The sequence below is a fragment of the Budorcas taxicolor genome, chromosome X, assembly GCF_023091745.1.
Source record: "Budorcas taxicolor isolate Tak-1 chromosome X, Takin1.1, whole genome shotgun sequence".
Classification (NCBI taxonomy): Eukaryota; Metazoa; Chordata; class Mammalia; order Artiodactyla; family Bovidae; genus Budorcas; species Budorcas taxicolor.
The window spans coordinates 59,558,101-59,585,034 of record NC_068935.1 but is presented as its reverse complement, the minus strand read 5'-3'; the positions used below and the strand labels follow the sequence as shown (position 1 = coordinate 59,585,034).

At 42.1% G+C, this 26,934-nt stretch overlaps 1 protein-coding gene across 1 annotated transcript in view; it reads left to right on the top strand.

The window, feature by feature from the left end:
* Positions 1-26,934, top strand: part of GABRA3 (gamma-aminobutyric acid type A receptor subunit alpha3) — a 142,360-nt gene that overhangs the window by 102,347 nt on the left and 13,079 nt on the right. Inside the window, exons 6-8 of the mRNA XM_052663192.1 lie at positions 1,126-1,269; positions 21,220-21,372; positions 26,202-26,413. Of these exons, the coding sequence (XP_052519152.1) occupies positions 1,126-1,269; positions 21,220-21,372; positions 26,202-26,413 (509 nt within the window). The remainder of the gene's footprint in view (positions 1-1,125; positions 1,270-21,219; positions 21,373-26,201; positions 26,414-26,934) is intronic.

Sequence of the window (26,934 nt, the reverse complement as noted above, 5' to 3'; positions counted from 1 at the left end):
GTATTGGAGCTTCAGCTTCAGCATCAGTCCTTCCAATGAATATTCAAAGTTGATATCCTTTAGGATTGACTGCTTTGATCTCCTTGCTGTCTAAGGGACTTTCAAGAGTCTTCTCCTGCATAACAGTTTGAAAGCACCAATTCTTCAGTGTTCAGCCTTCTTTATGGTTCAATTGTCACATCCATACATGACTACTGGAAAAACCATAGCTTTAACTAGATGGACCTTTGTTAGCAAAGTGATGCCTCTGCTTTTTAATATGCTGTCTAGGTTTGTCATAGATTTTCTTCCAAGGAGCAAGTGTCTTTTAATTTCATGGCTTCAGTCACCATCTATAGTGATTTTGGAGCCTTAAGAAAATAAGATGTGTCACTGTTTCCATTGTTTCCCCATCTATTTGCCATAAACGATGGGACCAGATGCCATGATCTTAGTTTTTTAAATTTTGAGTTTGAAGTCAGCTTTTTCACTCTCCTCTTTCACTTTCATTAAGAGTCTCTTTAGTTCCTCTTTGCTTTCTGCCATTAGCATGGTGTCATCTGCATATCTGAGGTTATTGACATTTCTTCTGGAAATCTTGATTCCAGCTTGTGCTTCATCCACCTCGGCGTTTTACATGATGTACTCTGCATATAAGTTAAATAAGCAGGGTGACAATATGCAGCCTAGATGTACTCCTTTCCTAATGTTGAACCAGTTCATTGTTCCACGTCTGGATCTAACTGTTGCTTCTTGACCTGCATACAGGTTTCTCAGGAGGCAGGTAAGGTGGTCTGGTATTCCCATCTCTTTAAGAATTTTGCACAGTTTGTTGTGATCCACACAGTCAAAGGCTTTAGTGTACTCAATGAAGCAGAAGTAGATATTTTTCTGGAATTCCCTTGCTTTTTCTGCAATCCAGTGGATGTTGGCAGTAGTGTCCAGAGTAAATTATTAATAATGATTCAACAAGTACTTAGTACAAGCATGAATAAATGCAATTCATTTCAAGACAGACCACATATTGAAAAGTCTTTTGGGATGAGAGTTGTATTTCAATCTCATATGAGTTTACTATCAAAGATAATCATTTTCTTTTTCCTTCTGTTTTCCATGTTGACTTTTTTTTTTTTTTTTTTGCCTTAGATGCCTATACAACAGCTGAAGTCGTTTATTCTTGGACTCTTGGGAAGAACAAATCTGTGGAAGTGGCACAAGATGGCTCTCGACTGAATCAATATGACCTGCTGGGCCATGTTGTTGGGACAGAAATAATCCGGTCTAGTACAGGTATTTATTTATTTAACAAGTATTATGTAACCTGTAGCATATATCCGTCACTGTTTTAAATGCTTATAATAACTTATGATAAGAAAACAGTCTTGGGATGTAGGTAGCATTAGGTTAAGGAAACCGAGGCATGCAGATATTTAGTAATTTGTTCTATGTCACAGTTATGTAATGTCAGAGCCAAGAGCTGAACTCAGGCAGATTGGCTTCCAAGACCATGCTTTTAACTGTGGTGTCCTGCTGTCTCTTGGTGAGTTAGAAGATCAAGGTCTTTAAGGCTGTACTGTGATAGAAGAGAAAGCAAAGGGAAGCCACAATGTTGGGAGAGCTAAACTTTGATCCTAAAGGTTTCGTGAAAATATTGCTTAACTCCGCAAATACAGAGGTGGCAAGAACACAGCCAGGAGGTCCAGGAATGAGCCATGGAATTATTTTCTTAAGCAAATCTGCCATTTCAGAAACAAGTGTGTCTAGCAAACGTTGCCAGGTCCTCTCGATGGCTCTTCCTAGAATATTGATAAATGGAACTTAGAGACTTGTTCTGTAGCCTTAAGTCATGTCTATTTAGAAACTTATCAGTTGTAGGAGCCTTAGGAAGGAGACACCCTGAATCCCAACTAACTTTAGGGTATTTGGCAAAATGGAGTATATCTTAGGAGCCCACATGTCTTAGAGTACTTTTTACATGAAAGGGTGGGAACTTTCAACACTTGTCTCCATGGAAGTTACAAACAAAGTAGGATACTCTTGTCCTTTTTTTCATTAGCTGGACACTGCTGTTCCATCTCCTTGTGGTGTTGCAGTATGTCTGTGTTCTGTTCTCCCTCCATCCTTGGACCAGGGGAGGGAACCTTAAAAAAGCAGTATTTGGAAAGAATTAAAGGACAACAGGGGGCTTCCCATGTGGCTCAGTGGGTAAAGAATCCTCCTACAATGCCGGAGACACTGGTTCAATTCCTGGGTCAGGAAGATCCCCTGGAGGAGGGCATACCAACCCACTCCAGTATTCTTGCTTGGAGAATGCTATGGAAAGAGGAACCTGGCGGGCTACAGTCCATAGGGTCGCAAAGAGGTTGGACAAAACTGAAGTGACTGAGCATGCACGCATGCAAAGGACAATAGGATTTAGAGATTCAGAATTTGGTGTGGGAAAATGCTATTCTTGAGAATGGTAACACTGAGGTTCAAAAGACCAGAGGTTTGTGAGAACATGACCTTTTGGAGAAGGTCAGTTGTTCTGTGAATGTGGGAGGGAAGTCTCCGCCTGGCTAGTTTAGCTCTCCCTAAGCAGAGGGAGGGAGGAGGACCTTCACTGCCTGCATGTGCAATGTGTACTTTCATTGTCCTACTGTGATGCTTTCATTTTTGGATGAAAGTTACCTCCTGCTCTGGGGTCCTCCTGCTGCTGCAACCAACCTGCTCTCTGACATCAGTTGCCCTACTCCTTCCCACCACAGCTTGTGGGCAAAGAGTACCCAGGCTCCTGATGAAGGCTCTGTGGCATCCCAGCACAGCAAGGCAAGCCCCTAAAGACCAAGGGCATCGGAGGAACCCCAGAGGTCCACCCAGCAGAATGGAGAGAGTTTCTGGGGCTACAGCATCTGTTCATTCTCCTGACTTCTCCACCCCTCCTTGGTACTGCTCACCTGATATCAACTTTTGAGACCCATCATTAGCAATTTCAGCAGTCCCATTTTATTCGTTAAACCACTGTTGTTTAGCCTTTATCACACAGGCAATGCCCATTCAGGATAGAAAAATTAGAAATATCAGAGAAGCAAAAAATGTAAATTAAAATATTCTTAAACTCCATCTAGAAAAAAAACTTTTTAGAGGAATTTAGTGCATTAATTGATTATTATACAGTTTGGTGTGTAACCATTAAGAAGGTTCTGTTTGCCTTTTTAATCATAAATATATTTTTATATTAATGGGACCATAATATTGATACTGTCTTACAAGCTGTTTTTTATGTAATTTTATACTGTAGGCTTGTTTTCTTGTCACTAAGTATAGGATTCAAGTAAAATGTACACACAAGCTAGTAATATTTTTTTCAGATATAATTGACATATTAGTTTCAAATGTACAGCATAATGATTCAATATTTGTCTGTGCTGTGAAATGATCACCACAGGAAGTCTTGTTAATATCCATCACCATACATAGTTACAGAATTTTTTCTTATGCTGAGAACTTTTAAGATATACTCTCAATAACTTTCACATATGCAGTAGAGTATTTATAGTAGTATTAATTATAGTCTCCATGATGTACATAACACCCTAAAGACTTATTTATTTTATAACTGGAAGTTTGTACCTTCTGATTCCCTTCACCCATTTCACCTAACACGTACCCTTGGATTCTGGCAACCACTAATCTAATCTTTGTATCTGTGAGCTTGATTTTTTTGTTTTGTTTTTTGGATTCCACATATAAGTGAGATACAATATTTGTCTTTCTCTGTCTGACTTGTTTCACTTAGCATAATGTACGCAAGGTCATTGCATGTTGTCTCAAATGGCAAAAATTTCCTTCTTTTTGTGGCTGAATAATATTCCATTGTATCTCTATATATCACATCTTTATCCATTCATCCATGGATGGAAACTTAGGTTGTTTCCATGTCTTGGCTATTGTAACTAAAGCTGCAGTGAAGATGGAGAAGTATATATCTTTTTAAGTTAGTGTTCTTATTTTCTCCAGATCAATAAGTAAAATTGCTGGATCATATGGTAGTTCCATTTTCAATTTTTTGAGGAAACTCGATACTATTTTCCATAGTGGCTGCACCAATTTACATTCCCACCAATAGTGCATGAGGGTTACCATTTCCACACATCCTCACCAACATTTGTATTTTGTTGTTAGCTGTAAGTAGTTAGTAATAATATTTTAATAATCACAATAGACATATATTATTACCTGTTTTAGTTACTCTAAAAAGAAAATTACAATGCCATCCTCTGAGGCCATAGCCAGCATTCTTGACAATGACAAATGTTGCTATCAGTGGGAAATGTGGCATTTCATTATGAAATTCAATGATATCTTCACCTTAATAGCTTCATACTTGTAGATCATAATTCATTTAACAAATTATTTATAATTATTTTCTATTTTAATGCGATAAACAACACTGCAAAGACCTTCTTTTTCCACATACAATTTTCAGTTCAGTTCAGTTCAGTCACTCAGTCATGTCCGACTCTGTGACCCCATGAACTGCAGCATGCCAAGCTTCCCTGTCCATCACCAACTCCCGGAGTCCACCCAAACCGATGTCCATCGAGTTGGTGATGCCATCCAACCATCTCATCCTCTGTCATCCCATCCTCTTCCTGCCCTCAATCTTTCCCAGCATCAGGGTCTTTTCCAATGAGTCAGCTCTTTGCATCAGGTGGCCAAAGTACTGGAGTTTCAGCTTCAGCATCAGTCCTTCCAATGAACACCCAGGGCTGATTTCCTTTAGGATGGACTGTTTGGATCTCCTTGCAGTCCAAGGGACTCTCAAGAGTCTTCTCCAATACCACAGTTCAAAAGCATCAATTCTTCTGTGCTTAGCTTTCATTATAGTCCAACTCTCACATCCATACATGGCCACTGGAAAAACCATAGCCTTGACTAGATGGACATTTGTTGGCAAAGTAATGTCTCTGCTTTTCAATATGCTGTCTAGGTTGGTCATAACTTTTCTTCCAAGGAGTAAATGTCTTTTAATTTAAAGGCTGCAGTCACCATCTGTGGTGATTTTGGAGCCCCTCAAAATAAAGTCTGACACTGTTTCCACTGTTTCCCCATATCTATTTCCCGTGAAGTGATGGGACCAGATGCCATGATCTTTGTTTTCTGAATGTTGAGCTTTAAGCCAACTTTTTCACTCTCCTCTTTCACTTTCATCCAGAGGCTCTTTAGTTCTTCACTTTCTGCCATAAGGGTGGTGTCATCTGCATATCTGAGGTTATTGATATTTCTCCCGGCAATCTGGATTCCAGCTTGTGCTTCTTCCAGCCCAGTGTTTCTCATGATGTACTCTGCATAGAAGTTAAATAAGCAGGGTGACAATATACAGCCTTGATGTACTCCTTTTCCTATTTGGAACCAGTCTGTTGTTCCATGTCCAGTTCTAACTGTTGTTTCCTGACCTGCATACAGGTTTCTGAAGAAACAGGTCATCTATTTCTGCTTTACTGACTTTGCCAAAGCCTTTGACTGTGTGGATCACAATAAACTGTGTAAAATTCTGAAAGAGATGAGAATACCTGACCACCTGACCTGCCATAGAATTTTGTTCCTATGTAATTACCTGCCTAGGATCAAAACAAAATATTGAGATTGCTATTTCAGAAAGTAGACACATTAAAAAAATTTTAATACATATTGACAAATTGCCATTCTAAAAGGTTAAACAATTCATGCTCTCATTATCAGTGTATGAGCCTGCCAGTTTCCCTTCACTCTTGGCAATGCAGATTTTATGGATTGAATTATGTGTCCCCAAAAGGTATGACCCCCCAGCACCTTCTAATATGACCTTATTTGAAAATAAGTTTATTTCAGATACTATAGTCACAAATTAGTTTTGAAAACATGATATAGAGTACATCAGTGAAGAGGTGATTTAATATGTTAAAATTCATTTGTAAAATTCAATAATATGCAGGTGTAAGAAGGAATGAGGAAGTTCTGTGGGAATATCTACAAGATATATCATTGAGCGAACAAAGCAAATACAAAACCATAAAAGACTGTAGGATATATATTAGTATGTGGGCTTCCCTGGTGGCTCAGAGGTTAAAGCGTCTGCCTCCAATGTGGGAGACCCAGGTTCGATCCCCTGGAAGATCCCCTGGAGAAGGAAATGGTAACCCACTCCAGTATTCTTGCCTGGAGAATCCCATGGACAGAGAAGCCTGGTAGGCTACAGTCCATGGGGTCGCAAAGAGTTGGACATGACTGAGCAACTTCACTTTCACTTTACACTGGATTTTCATTGCTTTGCATGGGCTTTCTCTAGGTGTGGCGAGCAGGGGCTGCTCTTTGTTGTGTTATATGGGTTTCTCATCGTGGTGGCTTCTCTTGTTATCATCACAGTCTCTAGGTGTGCAGGCTTCAGTAGTTGCAGCACATGGGCTCAGTAGTTGCAGCCCACAGGCTCAGTAGTTGTGGCTCACAGGCTCTAGAGCACCGACTCAGTAGTGACACATGGCTTAGTTGCTCCATAGCATGTGGAATGTTCCTGGACCAGAGAGAGAAACCATGTCCTCTGATTTGGCAGGCGGGTTCTTATCCACAGTGCCACCACGGAAGTCCAACATGCAGTAATTCTAAGTAGAGGACTGTTCTTTGTTCCAAATTCAAGCATGAATTAAATAAATAACTTAAATTTCTCAAAGTCTCTGGCCAGTTCTTCACACCACTCCCTATTTCAGCCCTGATTCCATTTTCCCTTATTTGCAACTTTTACATTTATTTTCTAAGAGGAACATTTGAATGTATGATCTTAGTTTTGCATCTTTCCTAGAAATTTGAAGTTTGTTAGAAAAATTTTTCTTACTATTATTGTGTATATTATTTATTTAGACATGGAACAGGTAAGTGAAGATAAATTAGAAAATAAGAGCAGTGCAGCAGGTGTTTTGACCAATTCATAGACACCATTTTGTGGTTGGGGCACCAAAATACCACAATTGCTTAGCCAGAGAGATAAAGCCCTGAGGTCACCATTTTGGCATGGGAGGCCACTGACACCAAAGGGCATGTCCAGTTTGTGGACAGGGGTGCCAAAACCCCACTACTGCATAGCTACAGAGGCAATCAACTGCTGAGGTCACCATTTTGTTGCAGTGTGGCAACAGACACCAGGGGGCGTGGCCTTATTTCCTGGCTGGTTGCTACTGAAAGAGGGATCTGCTGGAGTTTCCCTATTGGCAGTGAGCTTCACTGTTGGGTGGAGCCTCTGTGTGTACTAGTCTGTTTGCCAGAGCTAGGGACTAGCGCTCAGAGGTTGGATTCTATCAGACGCTGCTCTCAAAGGTTGGGTTCCCTTGCAGGTGAGATTAGACTGCTGACTGTACTTTTGACCAGATGTTACTGGCAGGGGTCCTGGTACCACCTCCAAGGTTCGCGCACTGTTGGCTGTAAGTTATACTACATCCCCTGTGCAAGCTGACCTGAAATGATCTGGTCTTGGAGTTGCCAGAGCCTTCCCCATGACAGATGGCAGAAGTGGGCCTCTAGGGAAATGACCAGGAAAGATAGGTATCTGCCTTGGGTTCTCATTTCCCTACTGGAGAAACCATAGATTCAAAGGTACCCTCTTAGGTACTGCAACTGAGCTAGCCTGGGGGAGGGAAGAAAACAAAAACTGATACCACTTCTGTTATCTTTCTAATGTGGCTTTTCTTGCTTTTCATGCCAGGGGTTGGTGGGAGGGAGTGCTGCTTTAGTTTTATTTCTTGGATCTGGGATTTTCACAGATGTGTTCTTTTCCATGGTTAGCTGCTAAACCATATTTTTATGACAGGGTACTAAAGCCGGGACTGTCATATTCCACCACCTTACTGATCTTAAGTTACCATCACCCTCTTTGTTTCTTTGGAAGAGAGACAATTTCTCTGGAAGAAATTGAAAGAGGGGATAGAAAATGAGAATATATTTTAAAAATATATTCAGTTATATAAAATAATGGCTAATTTGGTAAGTTTTTGAAAAGCCCACTTGCTTTCATTTCAGCTCTACCCAATATAACTTATATAAAATCTGTAATATGTATTATTAATAAATGTTAAGTATTTTACATGATCAGATGTAGGATTAACAGACAAGAAAGAATTTAGAGGTATGAGACTAACATGAAGAAGGAGGAAATTCCCCAAGCTAGTGTAAGTCCAACTGTTGTTAAAAATAAATCTTCAGTGCTTCCCCAGCTGAGAGAAAGAGTGAACAGAGAACAGGGAAAGAAAGCAATAGCAATGTATACAGATAGAAGAGATGGAGAGAATAAGGAGAGAGTGGGAGGGGGTAGGGAACAAAGAAATAAAAAGATTGAAAAAGAGGCAGAGAGAAAGAAAAGAAACTCCAATGTTATACTGAAGAAATTCTATAATTTTGTATGAAAATTCTTTGCTAAATTAAAAATAAGCATACTTATATTTTTCTGTTCACATAAACGAGCTAGAATGTGAATACACACACAGTATGGATTGTATATTGACCTTTGGCTGACCAGATGGTTCTTCCTAGGCTTAGGTACAAGGGAGTAGGTGAGGTAGGAAAGTGGGAAATTACCTCATTTGGGAGACATGCTGAAACTAAATAGGGGTGGAAAGACAGAGAGGTGAAAAATAAGAAGCCTAACAAGAAAGGTAGAAATAATCAGATTGCATAGACATTTGGAGACTCTGTGGAGAAATTTGGATTTTACTCTTTGAGAGATGGGAAACTTGGAGAGTCTTACGCAAAAGAGAGACTGAGTCTGACTTATGTTTTAATAGATTCATTTTGGCTGCAACTCTGAGAATACGTTTAAGGGGACAAGTACATAAGCAAGGCAAGTTACAAAGCTGTTACAGACTCTAAGAAAGAGATGATGGTAGCTTAGTCCAGAATAGTAACAGCAGAAGTGGTGAGAAGTGGTCAAATTATAAATGTTAATATATTTTGAAGAAAGAACCATCAATGTATCTGAATCTGTGTCTACATTTGTGCATGCACACATAGAAACATGCATGAGGGAGGAAGAGGGAGCAATCGATGATGTTAAAGATTTTGAAGAATTTTGATCCATGCTCCTGAGAGTTACCATTTATTGAGATAGGAAATCTGTTGGAGGAGATATTTTGGAGGGCATAGGAAATGGAGAAAATAAGAGTAAGGTTTGGATATGTTAGGTCAAGATACCTATTAGATCCCCAAATGGTGATGTCTAATGGGTAATGAAATATATAGGTGTAGAGCATTATCAGTTCAGTCGCTGAGTCATGTCTGACTCTTTGTGACCCCATGGACTGCAGCACACCGGGCTTCCCTGTCCATCACCAACTCCCGGAGCTCACTCAAACTCGTGTCCATTGAGTCAATGATGCTATCCAACCATCTTATCCTCTGTCGTCCCCTTCTCCTGCCTTCAGTTTTTCCCAGCATCAGGGTCATTTCCAGTGAGTCATTTCTTTGCATCAGGTAGCCAAAGTATTGGAGTTTCAGCTTCAGCATCCGTCCTTCCAGTGAACATTCAGGAATGATTTCCTTTAGGATGGACTGGTTGGATCTCCTTGCAGTCCAAGGGACTCTCAAGAGTTTTCTCCAATACCACAATTCAAAAGCATCAATTCTTCAGTGCTCAGTTTTCTTTCTAGTCCAACTCTCACATCCATATAGCTTTGACTAGACAGACCTTTGTTGGCAAAGTAATGTCTTTGCTCTTTAATATGCTGTCTAGGTTGGTCATAACTTTTCTTCCAAGGAGCAAGCCTCTTTTAATTTCATGGCTACAGTCACCATATGCAGTGATTTTGGAAACCCAAAAAATAAAGTCTGTCTTCCCTCTGTTCAAATTTGGACTTCTTTTTTACAGAAGATGGGAAGGGGCTCACTGTGGCACCAACCCATGGCTCAACAGGCCCACTAATGTTGGCTGGTTGACAGTTGCTCACTAACAGTGGCTTGCTTGGGGGAGGGACCCACTGCAGTGCTGACCAAGAGCTGAGTGGGGCTGCTGTAGCTTGCACCTGCCCAGCCCATTTTACATTTCCCCACTGTCAGTGTCCACTCCACAGTCTTGTAGGAAAAGGGGTGATGATATTTCTGGCTATCTCTTGCTGAAAAGGGGAGACGCAGAAGTGATCGTGAAATGAAATTGATCAGCGTCAGGTTGAGAATATTTCTTAAAATTTATGGTAAGCAATACAATTCTCTTTATCTACAACTATTTGAACCTGATGACATTCCTTCTACAATGAGATTTTAATCTCAATACATAAACTTTCTGAAGAGCAACCTTAACCCTTCTAAGGGTTCACAAACCCATTGCTCTCTGGCTTCTCAGGGTTGAGTCATTTTCTAATGACAGTGGGGCTACTTTAAGCAGTGTGATATATCCATGGCTTTACTTCAGCTAACTTGACAGATGAATGCATGGTGAATAATACCATGTATGGTCCTGTCCTCCCTGCAGTCAGCTGGTGCTGTGGCCACTGTTCTCTCCACATTTTAAGGAGGATTCCGTCTCCTGCTGGGAAAGGATGTAAGGCTATTTCCACTGGATAGACAGACCTGCCGGAAGCAAACACATGAACAGTTACAACTGTGAGATCTTTCACAGCATTTATAGATTCTCACACCTGGGCAGACACCTGGTTGGCAAACTATAGAAGATTTCAACATGGCTTAAATTAAGCCTGTTTCTGGGAGCCACTCTGATCGGTAGCATGGCAGCTGGCAAGGCCTTGTTGTTGTTCAGTTGCTCACCTGTGTCCCACTGTTTGCTACCTCATGGACTGCAACTCAACAGGCTTTCCTGCCCTCCCGAGTTTGCTCAAACTCATGTCCTTTGAGTCAGTGATGCCATCCAACCATCTCATCCTTTCTCTCTTCCTTCTCCTCCTGCCCTCAATCTTGCCCAGCTTCAGGGTCTTTTCCAAAAATTCAGCTCTTTGCATCAGGTGGCAAAAGTATGGAGCTTCAGCTTCAGCATCAGTCCTTCCAATGAAGTCAGGGTTGATTTCCTTCAGGGTTCATTGGTTTGCTCTCCTTGCTGTCAAAGGGACTCTCAAAAGTCTTCTCCAACACCACAGTTCAAAAGCATCAGTTCTTTGGCACTCAGCCTTCTTTATGGTCGAACTCTCAGAGCTTTACATGACTACTGGAAAAACCATAGCTTTGACTCTATGGATCTTTGTCAGTAAAATGATTTCTCTGCTTTTTAATACGTTGTCAAGGTTTGTCATAGCTTTTCTTCCAAGGAGCAAGCGTCTTAATTTCATTGCTGCAGTTCACTGTCTGCAGTGGTTTTGGAGCCCAAGAAAAGAAAATCTGCTACTGTTTCCACTTTTTCCCCATCTATTTGCCACAAAGTGATGGGATTGAATGTCATGGTCTTTGTTTTGGGGATGTTGAGTTTTAAGCCAACTTTTTCACTCTCCTCTTTCACTTTCATCAAGAGGCTCTTTAGTTCTTCTTTGCTTTCTGCCATAAGGGTGCTCTCATCTGCATATCTGAGGTTATTGATGTTTCTCCCGGCAGTCCTGATTCCAGCTTGTGCTTCGTCCAGCCAGCATTTTACATAATGTACTCTGCATATAAGTTAAATAAGCAGGGGGACAATATACAGCTTTGTCATACTCCTTTCCCAATTTTGAACCAGTCTGTTGTTCCATCTCTGGTCCTAACTGTTACTTCCTGACCTGTATACAGGTTTCTCAGGAGGCAGGTAAGGTGGTCTGTAATTCCCATCTCTTAATTTTCCACAGTTTGTTGTATTCCACATAGTCCAGCATAGTCAATGAAGCAGAAGTAAATGTTTTCTTGGAATTCTTTTCCTTTTTGTATGATCCAGGGGATGTTGGCAATTTGATCTCTGGTTCCTCTGTCTTTTCTAAGTCCAGCTTATACATCTCAGTTGTGGACTGAGAACTGTTGAAGTCTAGTTTGAAGGATTTTGAGCATTACTGTGCTAGTGTGTGCTGCTGCTGCTGCTAAGTTGCTTCAGTCGTGTCTGACTCTGTGTGACCCCATAGATGGCAGCCCACTAGGCTCCTCTGTCCCTGGGATTCTCCAGGCAAGAATACTGGAGTGGGTTGCCATTTCCTTCTCTAAGCTAGTATGTGAGATGACTGCAATTGTATGGTAGTTTGAACATTCATTGGCATTGCCTTTCGTTGGGATTGGAATGAAAACTGACTTTTTCTGGTCCTGTGGCCCCTGATGAGTTTTCCAAATTTGCTGACATATTGAGTGTGTCACTTTAACAGCATCATCTTTTAGGATTTTGAATAGCTCAGGTGGAATTCTATCACCTGCACTAGCTTTGCTCATAGTATGCTTCCTAATACTCATAATAATGCTTCCTAAGGCCCACGTGAGTTCACACTACAGGATATCTGGCTCTAGGTGAGTGACCACACCATCATAGTTATCTGGGTCATTAAGATGTTTTTTGTACAGTTCTTATGTTTATTCTTGCCACCTCTTCTTAATCTCTTCTGCTTCTGTAGATCCTTACCGTTTCTATCCATTATTGTGCCCATCTTTGCATGAAATGTTCCCTTGGTATCTCTAATTTTCTAGAAGAGCTCTCTTGTCTTTCCCATTCTATTGTTTTCCTCTATTTCTTTGCATTATTCACTTAAGTCTTTCTTATTTCTTGTTGCTATTCTCTGGAACTCTGCATTCAGTTGGTTGTATCTTTCCCTTTCTCCTTTGCCTCTTGCTTCTCCTCTTTTCTAAGCTATTTGTAAGGCCTCCTGAGATAACCATTTTGCCTTGAAATTCTTTTTGGGGGGATGGTGTTGGTCACCTCCTCCTGTACAGGTGAATTGATGTCTTGACATATTTTAGCAGTGCTCCTTCTAGACATATGAGTCAGTTTCTCAGTTTCTCATGTTATTTCTGATCCCCAGGATGAATGTAACTTCCAGTCAATTCAGTGTTTTAGACACTTGTTGGGTTATGCTAGAGACAGAAGCAGGCTTGTTATCACTTTGGAGGATATTAAGTGGTCCAAAGCAGGGAATAATTTCCTTAAGGAGGACTTTACTTCAGAGGCCTTTTCTGTCTGGGTGCAATAGGCTTCCACCCATCCTTAAATGGTGTCCACACATACCAGCAGGTTCTGAAGTTTCCTACAATTTGAGGCATTTGAATAAAGTCTATTTGCTAGACCTCAGTGGGGCAAGTTTCTTTGTTCTGGGTCCCCATCTGAGGCTGTCTCAAAGAGGTTTTGGGGTTAATTTTAGCACAAATCATACAACTCTGAGTGACTTTCTAGATGGTCCTTTGTAGGTGAGGTTGCATTATATGTTTCCAAATCCACTGTAACTTGGCATCTGTCCCATAATGGGTGCTGTCATGGATGTGCTGCTGCAGCACAGTGTCCAGGAGAGCCACAATTCCTTGTGCATTACATTTCCAATCAGGTGAGTTATGGTCAAGAGTGAAACCCACTCATTGGCCCTCTCCGCATCCTTTTCTGAATATGCTGGCTGGTATTTTGACAAGTCAGTCTGTGGAAGGGGTGACCTTATCATGGCTTGCTTTCTTTGCAGCTTGGTCAGCTAACCAATTCCCCTTTATTGTATGAGTCTCACCCTTATGGTGGCCTGGGCAGTGCTTTATGGCCACTTGTGAAGACTTATCGACTGCTTCTAATAGTAACAGAATTTCAGGAGCATGTTTTAGGTCTTTATTGTTCGAAGTGAGGAGCCCCTTTTATTTCCAGATTGCCCCTGTAGCATGCACTACAGAAGATGCATAGCAAGAATCTATGTATATATTTACTTGCTTCTCTTTAGTGAGGAGCAGGGCCCTGTTAGGGTCTTGATTTCTGCCTTCTGAGCTGTGCTCCCTGGGGGCAGGGCTTCTGTTTCCATAGTCTCTGTGAGGGTTACCACTGCATACCTAGTGCATCACCTACCTTTGTCCACAAAGCTGCTTGTGCTGGTGAACAGTTTCACATCCAGCTTAGCCAAGGGTTGGACCATTAAGTCCAGTCTGCTGGAGTACACTAGCTCGATGGTGTGTAGGCAGTCATGCTCGGGGACTGGGCAGCATCAATCGGCAGCAATATGGCTGGCTTTAGGGCTGAAGTGACTTGAATTCTCACATTAGGATTGTTCAGTAGAATGGCTTGGTAATTTCCTATTTTCCCAGAAGTCAGCCAATAACCCCCTTTCTGTTCCAGCAAAGTAAGGACATGATGAGGAACATACACAATGGTGGGTTGCCCCAGGGTAAAGTTCTCAGCTTCTTGAAGTATGTCACAACTAGCTGCCACAGCTTGAAGGCAAGGAGGCCACCTCTTGACAGTCTGTTCTAGTTGTTTTGAGAAGTAGGCAACCAGTCTGGGGATATTCCCCAGGGTTTGGATTAGCACCCCAAGGCTTATGCCTTTTCTCTCATGTACGTACAGTTTGAAAGGTTTCTTTAGATCCAGTAGTCCCAAAGCCAGAGCTGAAACTTTGTCGCAAAAGGTGTTTGGCACTCTAGTCCAAGTAAGGGACTGAAGATCATGTCCCTTCAGTGCCCTATAAAGGGGATTCCCTATGACCCCATAGTTTGGGATCCAAATCCAACAGAGCCCTGCCATTCCCAGAAAACCTCTATGTTGTCTATAAGTCTTGGGTGTTCTCAAGCATGCAATTGCCCATCTTCTATCAGGCAAGACCTCACTGTCCTTTGGAAATGGCAAAACCTAGATACTTGATTTTGTTGCTTACATATTTGGACCTTTTTCTGGGAAACTTTATATCCACAACTGGCCAAATAGTTCAGGGTTCTGATGGTATTTTGTAGACACTTGTCATAAGTAGGATTTGCTATGAGCAAGTCATCCACATATTGGAGTATGAGTCCTTCATCCAATATTAAGTTTCTAAGGTCCTTTGCCAACATTTCCTCAAACAAGGTAGAAGAATTCTTAAATCCTTGAGGCAGGACTGTGCAAAAATACTGTTGGATTATTTGTGTTTTGGGGTCCTGCCATTCAAAAGCAAAAAACTGCTATGATTCTTCTGCAATAGGAATGCAGAAAAATTCATCCTTTAAGTCCCAAACTGAGAACCAACTGTATTCTCCCAGAATAGTTGTGAGCAGAGTGTATGAATTGGGTACCACAGGGTGTAAATCTTGAACTATTTCACTAATAGCTCTCAAGTCTTGGACAAAGTGATACTCTTTGAGTTGGACTTTTTGACTGGAGGATAGGGGTATTATACGAACCTGCAAGGTTTAATCACTCCTGTTTTCAAAAGCTTTTCAAGAATTGGCTGAATTCCCTCTTGTCTCAGAGAGTATTGTGTTAGATTAGGTGTCCCAGCATCACTTCTTAATGTTGGCCATGCATTTTGGGGCCTTCTCTTGGGTGCCATTAGCCCACACTTCTTGTCTTGCCTTTCCATAGACTTTGTAGGTAAAAGCTCAGTCTCCTTTTCTGGGCCATCCGTGACTGCCATCTGCAGGCTTATGGTGTGTTCTAGCGGGACCCTGATGTCAAGCTGTCCTGATAAGTTACTTGAACATTTAATTTACAAAGGAGATCTCAGCCCAAAAGAGGGATTGTACACTCTGGCATATACAGGAAGCTGTGTTTCAGGGTGCGTGCATGCGTTCTAAGTTGCTTCGGTCATGTCCAACTCTTTGTGACCCTATGGACTATAGCCCACCAGGCTCCTCTATGCATGGGATTCTCCATGCAAGAATGCTACAGTGGATTGCCATGCCCTCCTCCAGGGAATCTTTCCAACCCAGGGACTGAACCTGGGTCTCTTATGTCTCCTGCATTGACAGGCAAGTTCTTTGTACTTGCACCAATTGGGAAGCCTGTGTTTCAGGGTAAGGTCCCCTAACTGGCATTCTAGAGGTTGTAAGAAAGAATAATTTTGCACTTCTCCAGAAACACCCATGATCGAGATGGATTGACATGTTTTCTATGCTACTTTGGTGTTTACCACAGAGTATGTTACTCTCAGATCTATCAGAAAGTCTATCAACTTGTCTCCCACTGTCAAAGTTACCTGGGGCTCCTGTGGGGAAATTAGAATTGGATGCCTCAGGTCCAAGGGAGCCCCCGGGCCTCTTCATTCTTCATTAGAATGTTCCTCTCTTTCTACCAGAGGAGAGGGACCTGTCTTTCTTTTATTGTTTTCTTTCTTATTCCTTAGCCTAGGGCAATCTGTTTTCAAAAGCCCTTCCTCCTTGCAGTAAGTACATTGTTCCTTCCCCAGTGGTGGCTTACCTCTCTCTTCAGGATACTTGCCTTCCAGAAATCTAGTGCTGCTGCCAGGAAAGTGGCATTCCATCTTGATCATCTTAGTTCAGTCTTTGTTCCATGTTATTCAACTCTTTAAAAGCAATATTTACCAAATGATAAGAGTTCATTCCAAATGCACCATCTAACTTTTGTAATTTTCTTCTTATATCTGAAGCATTTTGCCCAATGAAGGCCATATTTACCATTCTCATATTTTTGGACACCTCAGGGTCCAATGTAGCACCTATAAGCTTGAAAAATTGTTTCTATAATCTCTGATGGATCTGTTGCAGGAAGGGGGACCCCTTCCAGGGCCCGAAACTGGGCTCTTGTCTGACACTCAGAAAAGAATGGTCTGAGGAGACACGTGCTGACAAAGCAAGAGATTTTATTGGGAAGGGCACCCAGGTGGAGAGCAGTAGGGTAAGGGAACCCAGGAGAACAGCTCTGCCACGTGGCTCACAGTCTTGGGTTTTATGGTGATGGGATTAGTTTCTGGGTGGTCTTTGGCCAATCATTCTAATTCAGAGTCTTTCCTGGTGGCACACGCATTGCTCAGCCAAGATGGATGCTAGTGAGAAGGATTCTGGGAAGTGGATGGACACCCTGTGTCTCCTTTCGACCTTTCCCGAACTCTTCCGGTTGGTGGTGGCTTATTAGTTCCGTATTCCTTATCAGGATCTCCTGTCATAAAGCAACTCATGCAAATGTTTACTATGGTGCCTGGCCAGGGTGGGCAGTTTCAGTCCATGTGCTTCCCCTAACAGATCCTTGTAGGGTTTTTGTGTATCTTGTGAATTTATTTTAAGGTCTTTTGCTTAGGTACTCCCTTTCAAAGAGTCACTAAGATACACTTCCTATAATGCTCTAGGTGCGTCATTTCTCCATTGTTAGGGTCCCAGTCACGTTCGACAATAGGAAATGCCAGATTTACTTCTGAAGTTCCATCTGGATCTGCTAGATTAAACTGCTATGCTTCCTCTCTAGCCTTGTCAGTGAGCATCATCCTTTCATCCCCAGTAAGCATCAACTTCGTACAAGTGTGAATGTCTGCCCAAGAGGCATGGTGAATGGCAAAGATAGAAGTGAAAAGTTCAGTCATATGGAGGGGGTCCTCTCAGTATGTAGGGTTATGGTTTTTTCCAATTAAACAAATCTGAAGTTGAGAATGGCTTGTGCATCCATGGAAACCCAGCTCTTTGGCCATCTACATTAAGGCCTCCTACAGGATATGTGCACAAAGAAGATTGCCCTGCTCCAGAAGTGGCTCCCAGTCCAAATTGGGTGCCCTGTCAGGTCTTAGATGGTGATAACAAACCAGGCTCCTGTGACCTGGAGGTTAACATAGAAACTTCTAATTGATTCTCATAAGTAGGGGAGACAGGAGACAGTGCATATGTTAGTGCATCCTGCTTGGCCAATGGGGGAGCTAGGTTGGTTGGAGGGGGTTTTAAGTTTTGAAATAGCATGTCCTCACTCTTGCTTTCTCCCTCTCCCTCTCGGAGAACAGGTTTTCCCTTCAGACCACTGTGCCATAAGGCAGTAGCCATTTGACTGCTTTTCCTCCTAATGCAATAGCATAAATATTTCTCCATATAGAATCTCATCATTTTCACCTGCTCTTTCACAAAACAATTCTAATTGCAAGACTGTATAATAAAGTGAGCCATTCAAAGGCCATAGCTCTCCTGATCCTAACATATATTGGGACCACACACTATGACAATAGAATATCATCTGTTCCTTAGTCATAAGCTCACAACTATTTTTTGCCCATTTACTTAAGGTACATCCCAAAGGGCTTTTCTTAGGGACAGATGGAGTATTTCCCATATTTATAAGTTCAAGAACAACAAAACACAAAAAGGACAAGCACATTCCAATGCCAGAGGCATAAATAGGGTCCATCGTGAATGAGGGCAAAACAGGAACAAACAAATGCAAAACAAAAGCAAGTGAACACAAAATAAAACTGAAAGAAATGGCTCAAAACTCAGATAGAGTTCAACAACAATTCATGTGTGTATGCATGCTGAGTCACTCAGTTGTGTCCAACTCTTTGCAACCCCATAGACTGTTGCCTACCAGTCTCCTCTGTCCATGAGATTTTCCAGGCAAGAATACTGAAGTGGGTTGCCACTTCCTTCTCCAGGGGATCTTCCTGACCCGGGGATCAAACTCTCATCTCCTACATTGGCAGGCAGATTCTTTACCACTGTGCCACCTGGGAAGCCCTCGAACAACTGCCCTCTCCAAAAGGATACCATGAACAAATGGGCTTTTCCTTTAAGGAAAAAAACCCAAATTGAGAAGGGAAGATGTTTCCAGTTGTACACACCTGAGCAACTCACCCTACCATATCAAGCCTGTCGGTTCCCAAACATTGATTGCTTGCTCCAATGGCCAAGCTCTGAGGCACCCAGTGCCACTCTGGGGAATTTTGAAGAGAAGATCCTCAGGACAAATGGTCCTGGCAGCTGCTAGGGCCTTACCCTAAAATTCCCCAAGCAGGGCTGGTTGGTCACAAGTAGCAAGGCTCCTGGGTGGTTTCACCAAAAATTTGTTATTGAGCCTAAAATTGTTCTGCTTGCTGCACAACAGGCCAATCAATCTGGAGATGAGTTGTTGGAGCAAGGAATGATAGAAAAGCTAGCAGACCAAGAAGGTGGCAGACTAGCATCTCAAAAAAACCATTTTCCATCAGTCCAAATTTGGGCTCCTTATATATAGAAGAGGGGATGGGGGAAGGACCCACTGTGGTGCATACCAGTGGCTGAGTGGGGCTACTATAGCTCGTGTCTGTCTCGCCCCTATTACAATCTCTGCCTCTGTCATCACACATTTCCCTTTGTGTCTCTCTTTTTATAAGAGAGCATCAGTCATAGTAGATCAGGTCCCATCCTACTCCAGTATGAACTTATTTTAACTAGCTATATCTGCAGCACACTTCTTTCTAAAGAAAGTCACATTTTGAGGCATTCATGTTTATGACTTCATATATTTATAGGAGACATAATTCAACCCATAACCATAACAAGTAGGAAGCCCAGGCAGAAAATACACATTGGGGAGTTATCAACGTTTAAGTTATTATTTAAAGATACAGACCTGGATAAGAATGCCAAGGGAGTGAGACAAGCTCGTTTGTGTGCTCTGTGCCTTCGCCCAGGCAGTTGCCAAGCAATGCCTGGCAGATTAGTGTGCTGTGGAAACATGAGGTATGCACACATACATTGCACCTTCTTGCCTTGGGCAAGTCTTGAGTTGTTGCAGATCACCAAGACAGGTAGAGGCAGACTCACTGACAGGTAGACCAGCAGATCAGTGGATATGGTGCTGCTCTTGACCATGAATTGAGGAGACCCTCTGCTGACGTGTAAGGCTAGTTGAAAATGCTTCGGCTAGAACATCATGACCTTGTAATAGAAGTGGTCATGCTCTAGCAGGGTTTATTGGGTCAGATACCTGTAGGCTCCACTGCAGGTGTGGTAGGGATACCACCAACAGTGAGGGGAGACCAGGAAGCAAGGCCATTTGCCCTCCTGAGTTCAGGGAGAAAATGAAGAAATGGCCCCAGAGGCAGTATTGCAGCTGCCTGATCTGCCTGCTCCTATCAAACCCTCCGCTAGGTGGGACAGTACATGCCTGGACAGATGGGCCAGCTGGGGCTACCCTACTAGGATCTAGGATGTGATACCTCCCCCAGATTTTCCCTCCACCTCAGTACAAGTGTCTGGATTTGGGGCCAGAGATGCTGGCCTCTGCTCACTCACACACCAGGCACCTGCTATTGGATGGTGCAGACCCCTCAGTTCAGCTGTCATCCAGGCCCCTACAGTGCCCTTCTAGGATATAACAGGAGCAGGACAGGCACACAGCCATTAGCATGAGACCTTTACCAGGGTGTTTAGAGAGCCTGCTCAGCCAATAGTCAGCTTGCAGGTGTCCTTGTGGCAGAGAATGCAGTGAGAGGCAGATCTTGGCCTTCTTTCCAGGCCCTCCAGGCACTTCAGCCTCAGGCCAGTGGGTGATCTGGGAGCCCCCTGGGGACAGGCAGAGGGCTGTATCCCACAGAGCTCCAGGTCATCACTACGGATACCCATTTTCCAAGCCCAGGCCTCAAAGCAGCCGTAAACCTCTTCCCCTGTCTGCAGCCTAATGGAGGCAGTGTCTTCATAGGTTGCAGTCCATGGAGTTCTCAGATTCCCTTCAGTTTAAATAAAAAGCTTGAGGGCCAGTTCAGTCCTGTGCATTTTGGCTCCCTCGGTGATGATGGCTGGGCAGGGTCTGAAGACTTGGTCCTGAGGGCGCCTCCAGCTGAGATCTGCCTCTTCAGCTGGGCCAGGGCACTGGCAAGAGGATACAGACTGGGGGCTGGATGAATGCTTCTGGGCAGGGTAACCCATCCATTCAGTGACCCCTTCCTTTTAGCCAGGCCTGGAGCTCGAAGGGTGAAAGTTGACCTTGGGACCTTCCCTCTTTTTGTTAGAACAGAGAATAACATTTGTTTTGGTGAAGGTTTATAGGAACATGGTGACCTGACTGTGACTTCACCTCAAGAACAAAGGATCTGACAACAAGAAGTTTGAAACAACAAACCATGGACATCCCTCACCTTTCCTATAAAAGGGCTTTGCTGAAAGCTTTCTGGAAGTTCAAGGTTTTTAGGGCATAAGCCACTCATCTCCTTGCATGGCCCTGCAATAATCCTTTCTCTGTGCCAAGCTCCGACATTTTAGTATTGTTTGGCCTCACTGTGTGTTGGTCACGTGGGTTTGTGTTTGGTAATATTTTCACAAAAAAAAAAAAAAACTCACCTCTGTACTTCTTCATGATTATTAAAGAGATCTGGTTACATGGACCTGAGAGGTAACAGAATGTCTTATTCTAAGTATAAGGTTAAGGAGCTTTGTGAACTGAATTGGGGCCCACCTTGATTCAACAATGTTTGACTGCAATAATGTCTAATTTTTACTCTCTAGGAGAATATGTCGTCATGACAACCCACTTCCATCTCAAGCGAAAAATTGGCTACTTTGTGATCCAGACCTACTTGCCATGTATCATGACTGTCATCCTGTCACAAGTGTCTTTCTGGCTCAACAGAGAGTCTGTCCCTGCCCGCACGGTCTTTGGTGAGTGTTGTTTTATGAAGAATAGGGTTGGGGGACATTTGCAAAGTGTTATGATGAACAGTCAGAGTAGGGGTAAGGATGGTAGAAGAATCATTACTGTAGTGAATGGGAGAAACACCTGAGCCTAGCATTAATAACTAAGTCATCATACCTTGGTATGTTCAGCAACTGAATTATTAAAAGTGGGAATAAGAAGAGTATTGGAACATTAAGGTTTATCGAAATGCTTCCTATCTCAGTCAGGTTTGCTTCTGGAGCTGGAGAGGGATGGAACTTTCAGTGAAATGGAGAGGAAATTAGTGGGCAGAGCCGGAGAAAGGGAAGGGGAAAAACTAAGCTGAAGACAGAAAAGTAGATTGGGGCTTTTTAGTGACTCAGCTTTTTATATGACTTTGCTGCTTCCTCTCTAGCCTTTTTGAAAGTATGAATTGTCTGATATTCAGTAAGAGCTACAAAGTTTGAAGGTTTTTACAAGAATACCTATAATTAGAGAAATATTTTTCACTATGAATTGACTATTGTCTAGGAAGAGATTTGCATAGCTTTAGCACTTTTCCATGAGAGACTTAAAGCACATAAACTGTTTTCTGTCTGTTTTTCTCATTGTAAGATTTTTTAAGGAGATAAACATTAATTGACTCTTAATCCACTGAATTGTCTCCACATACCTTGATATACTGAGTATTCCCAAAGAAGGCCAATATTTCCTACAGAGACCCTGAAGCTATACTGTGTAATTAAAGAATAAATGATGTTTCAGAAAGAAGAAGCATTTTAGGTCAGGTAGAAGAGCAGACAGTAGTGGAGAAAGAAAGAGAAATAATCTGTAAAATAAGAAAAAAAAAAAAGAGAAACGGTGTGATATCATGGAAATCAAAAGAGGTGAGTGTTCAAGAAGCAGGGAATGATCAACTGGGGTGAATTCTGTGTGTTTAGGTAAAATGCAGATAAAAACTGTATGTGGGATCATGATATGCTTGGTTGCTAGTGATTTGAAAATAACAGCTCTAATAAAGTTGGCGGGGGGGGGGCATAATCTATATAGGAGTAGATTAAATTTGCCCAATTTTTGGAAATGTTGCAAACTAGATACCTTGAAAAAAATCTTCCTGTACAAAATCCTTAAAAAACAGATAAAACATAGAAAGCATTATTTTTTAATATCTGAGCTCATAAATTAAACACTCAGTGGCCCAAATGGAAGAAGGAACTGAAAACTGGAATGTTAATGACATGAGCTGGTACTGTTGTAGCAAGAAAATGGATCAATGGATGGACTACTTGTCTTGGTAGATAAGAGTTTGAGTTTTAAGGTTACACAAGAAAGGCTTTTAGCTTGAGTGAAATTAAGGGTTAAAACTAGGATTGTGGTAGGCTTAATAATGGTCCCTAGTGATACCCATGTTCTAATCTCTGGAACTTGTGAATGTTACATTATATGGCAGAAGGACTTTACAGATTTGTTCTAAGTTAAGAATTTTGAGATGGGGAGTTTATCTTGCATTATCTCAAGCAACTTTAGTTGGGTGGGACAGACATACATTATCAAAGAAGCATACTAGACTTTTAGAAGTACTCAAAGGAAGGAAGAGGGCAGGCACAGAAAAGCTTTGTAGAAGAGTCTTGAAAGAGAAGCCCTGAGTGGCAGGCCTGGATCTTTTAAAATGCCAAACCTCTTTGTCCATCCATGAAGTATACCAGATGCTTGATTGAAGGCCCTACCAGCTCTGACTAGGTAAGAACTCTTCACAAGATGACAGTTTTAATTAGGCCTTAGAGGCTAGAGTTCTAAAACTCTCCACTGAGATATGGTACCTAAACACTTGTGTTGCCGTATGGTTCTCTTGATCCATGCTTTGGCACTGTTAAGAATGTACTGGTGTGGACAATTGCATTTGCTGATAACCATAAATGAGATAACTTGTTTGTTCCATGAATCACTTGCTTGGTGTGATCAGAGGGTTACTGAGCCTTAGATCCATTCTCAGAGCTTACCAGGCTACAAATTCAGATTTTGTTATGAGGTCCTAGATGTATGGCTTATTCCTGACAGGGCTTAAATTGTCTTTTCTCTAATCAGCCTTGACAATTCTGTGCTTAGTTTGTGTAAAGGTGCTCCTTTAGGGTCTCTTTGTTGAAACTGTATTAAGTTTTTGCCAGTCTGGCTTTTGATTTATATAGTAAATGTGTAAGTAAGATACTCACAGAATCAAGATACGCAAGGAGGCTCCAGAAACTGCAGCACATGTGGCTGACTCTCTGGGTAGAGTTAATAGTTAATAGGCCTCATCTGCTTGCTTTTTGATATAACATATCTTACCCCATTAGGACTACGTTCCATACCCTACTTGACCCAGGCTCATAAGGGTCACACTCTCCATCTTCTTGAGGAATCCAACACTTAGAAAGAGGTTCTGACTATTCCTTCTTACTAAATTCTGGATGGATTTGGGTACACAACTGCATCATCAAAATTCTGGAGGAGACTCTAGGGAATATTCATATAGATAGGAAGAATGAAGTCAAGGAGATATTAAAGAAATTGCCCAAGATACAAAACCAGTAAGTAGTAGAACTCAGGACTTCCTACTTCTAGTGTAAGTATTCAAGACTGGGGCATCCCAGGTGACTCAGTGGTGAAGAATACGCCTGTCAATGCAGGAGACATGGGTTCAATCCCTGGGAAGATCCCCTGTAGAAGGGAATGGCTACCCACTCCAGTATTCTTGCCTGGGAAATCCCATGGACAGAGGCCTCTCGTGGGCTGCAGTCCATGGGTTTGCAAAAGAGTCATACACGACTTCACAACTAAAAAACAATAACATTTAAGATTGGAATACTCTTACTAACAATGACAAAATTAGTGTTATAATATTATTGTTAAAATGTGACTATAATTCATTTCAGTTCAGTCGCTCAGTCGTGTGTGACTTTTTGCGATCCCATGAACTGCAGCACACCAGGCTTCCCTATCCATCACCAACTCCTGGAGCCTACCCACACTCATGTCCATTGAGTTGGTGATGCCATCCAAACATCTCACCCTCTGTCATCCCCTTCTCCTCCTGCCCTCAATCTTTCCCAGCATCAGGGTCTTTTCAAATGAGTCAGTTCTTTGCATCAGGTGGCCAAAGTATTGGAGTTTCAACTTTAGCATCAGTTCTTCCAGTGAACACCCAGGACTGATCTTTAGGATGGACTGGTTGGATCTCCTTGCAGTCCAAGGGACTCTCAAGAGTCTTCTCCAACACCATAGTTCAAAAGCATCAATTCTTCGGCACTCAGCTGTCCTTATAGTCCAACCCTCACATCCACACATGACTACTGGAAAAACCATAGCCTTGACTAGATGGACCTTTGTTGGCAAAGTAATGTCTCTGCTTTTCAATATGCTGTCTAGGTTGGTCATAACTTTCCTTCCAAGGAGTAAGTGTCTTTTAATTTCATGGCTGCAATCGCCATCTGCAGTGATTTTGGAGCCCCCCAAAAATAAAGTCAGCCACTGTTTCCACTGTTTCCCCATCTATTTCCCAGGAAGTGGTTAGCAATATGAGCTCATATTGTTAACCACAACACTATATAGTTCATATGCATATCTAAACTATGAGCAGATTAGAAAAAAATTAATATAATTTAAAAATGAGTAAAAGAAAATATTAAATTTAGGTTAATAAATACCACCAAGAAAAAGAATCAATTGATTTAAAACCAAGCTCTGGTTTGGCAAAAACTCATAAGAAATCGACGTGAGAATAGTTTTGGTTGTTCATGAATTCAATAGGACCTAGACTGTGATGTAGCTAAAGGACAATTTTTCTACAATATTTTGTTGTATTATTAGGGGAATAGTGTCCACAATAAATGAAATGAAACTCCAGCTAATATCAGACCATGTCCTGAGTCTTAGCCTAAGTTCCAGTCTGTTGAGAAGGCATCTACCAGAATGGAGAAGGAGGAGAAACAAAAAAAGAAGCTTGTCATGTTCTAGAGATGAACAGACTCACAAGAAACCATGGCCACTCTCTTCAACTTTCTGAAGTCCTGTCCCAGAAAGAAAAATTCAGGGTTTCTTTCTTAAGTCTCCAGACAGAACCTCTGCGATCAATCAGTGGATTAGGAGTTAGGAACGCAGGTTGCAGCATAAGGTAGACTTTTCTAATTAGATGGTAACGATAACCCTGTATGCGAGACAGCAAAAGAGGCGCAGATGTATAGAACATTCTTTCGGACCCTGTGGGAGAGGGCGAGGGTGGGATGATTTGGGAGAATGGCATTGAAACATCTATATTATCATATAAGAAAAGAATCGCCAGTCTAGGTTTGATGCAGGATGCAGGATGCTTGGGGCTGGTGCACTGGGATGACCCAGAGGGATGGTACGGGGACGGAGGTGGGGAGGGGGGTTCAGGATTGGGAACACGTGTGCACCCGTGGTGGATTCATGTTGATGTGTGGCAAAACTAATACAATATTGTAAAGCAATTAGCCTCCAATTAAAATAAATAAATTTAAATTTAAAAAAAAGAAAGCTCTATTACACTGAAATAGGTTACCTACAACCTAGTCTTCAATGGAAATGTTTAAGCCGAGGTTAAAAGGCAACTCTTAAATGCTATACTGGAGATTCCTCTTCCTGTGATAATTGGGAATGGGGTGGTTATTACATAGAACCATTCCATTTTGACATTATCTTTTTTTTTTTTTTTTTAGTTTAAAAGAGGTCATTTTGGGTGGGTTTAGCTCCTCCTTTCAAGGAGGAAGATGGTGATATCATCAGGTACACTCAATGTCTTTTAGTGGCAACTAGTTCTTATTTTCTCTCTCCCTAGGTGTCACCACTGTTCTCACCATGACCACCTTGAGTATCAGTGCCAGAAACTCCTTACCTAAAGTGGCATATGCGACGGCCATGGATTGGTTCATAGCCGTGTGTTATGCCTTTGTATTTTCTGCGCTGATTGAGTTTGCGACCGTGAACTACTTCACAAAACGGAGTTGGGCTTGGGAAGGCAAGAAGGTGCCAGAGGCCCTGGAGATGAAGGTAAGATACAGGAAAGTTGGGGGCTGGGAAGCATTCCCTGAGAGAACTGTATTGGAACCAGGAGTGGGCAGCCTGCAGCCTGTGGGAACTGGCCAGGGCTGTGTGCTATTCACTGGGGTCATCAATCCAATTCTCAACTGGAGTGCTTCTTGGCAGTGTGGAGTGTTTGCTGGGGGCAAAGAAAAGAGGGTTGGTATCATGGAGGGATGATGTCTTGTGGTGAGGGATCAAACCTAAGTGTGATACTGCTGAACCCAAGGAGAATCTGTTGTACTTACAAAGTCACCCAGAAGAGTACTCTTTATCTTCCACCCAGAGAACAGTCTCTAGGGCCACTTTTGCCCCTCATTTTGGCAATATGTTCCCATTACCATCAAACAAAAATGATCATCATTCCTTCTATGTCTTTGCTTACTTTTACTCTCTACCTGGAATGTTCTTTTCTTATTTTCCTGCCTGATAAAGACCTGCTCAGTCTTTAAGAACCAGATGAAATGCTATTTTCTCCATAGAAGCTTTCC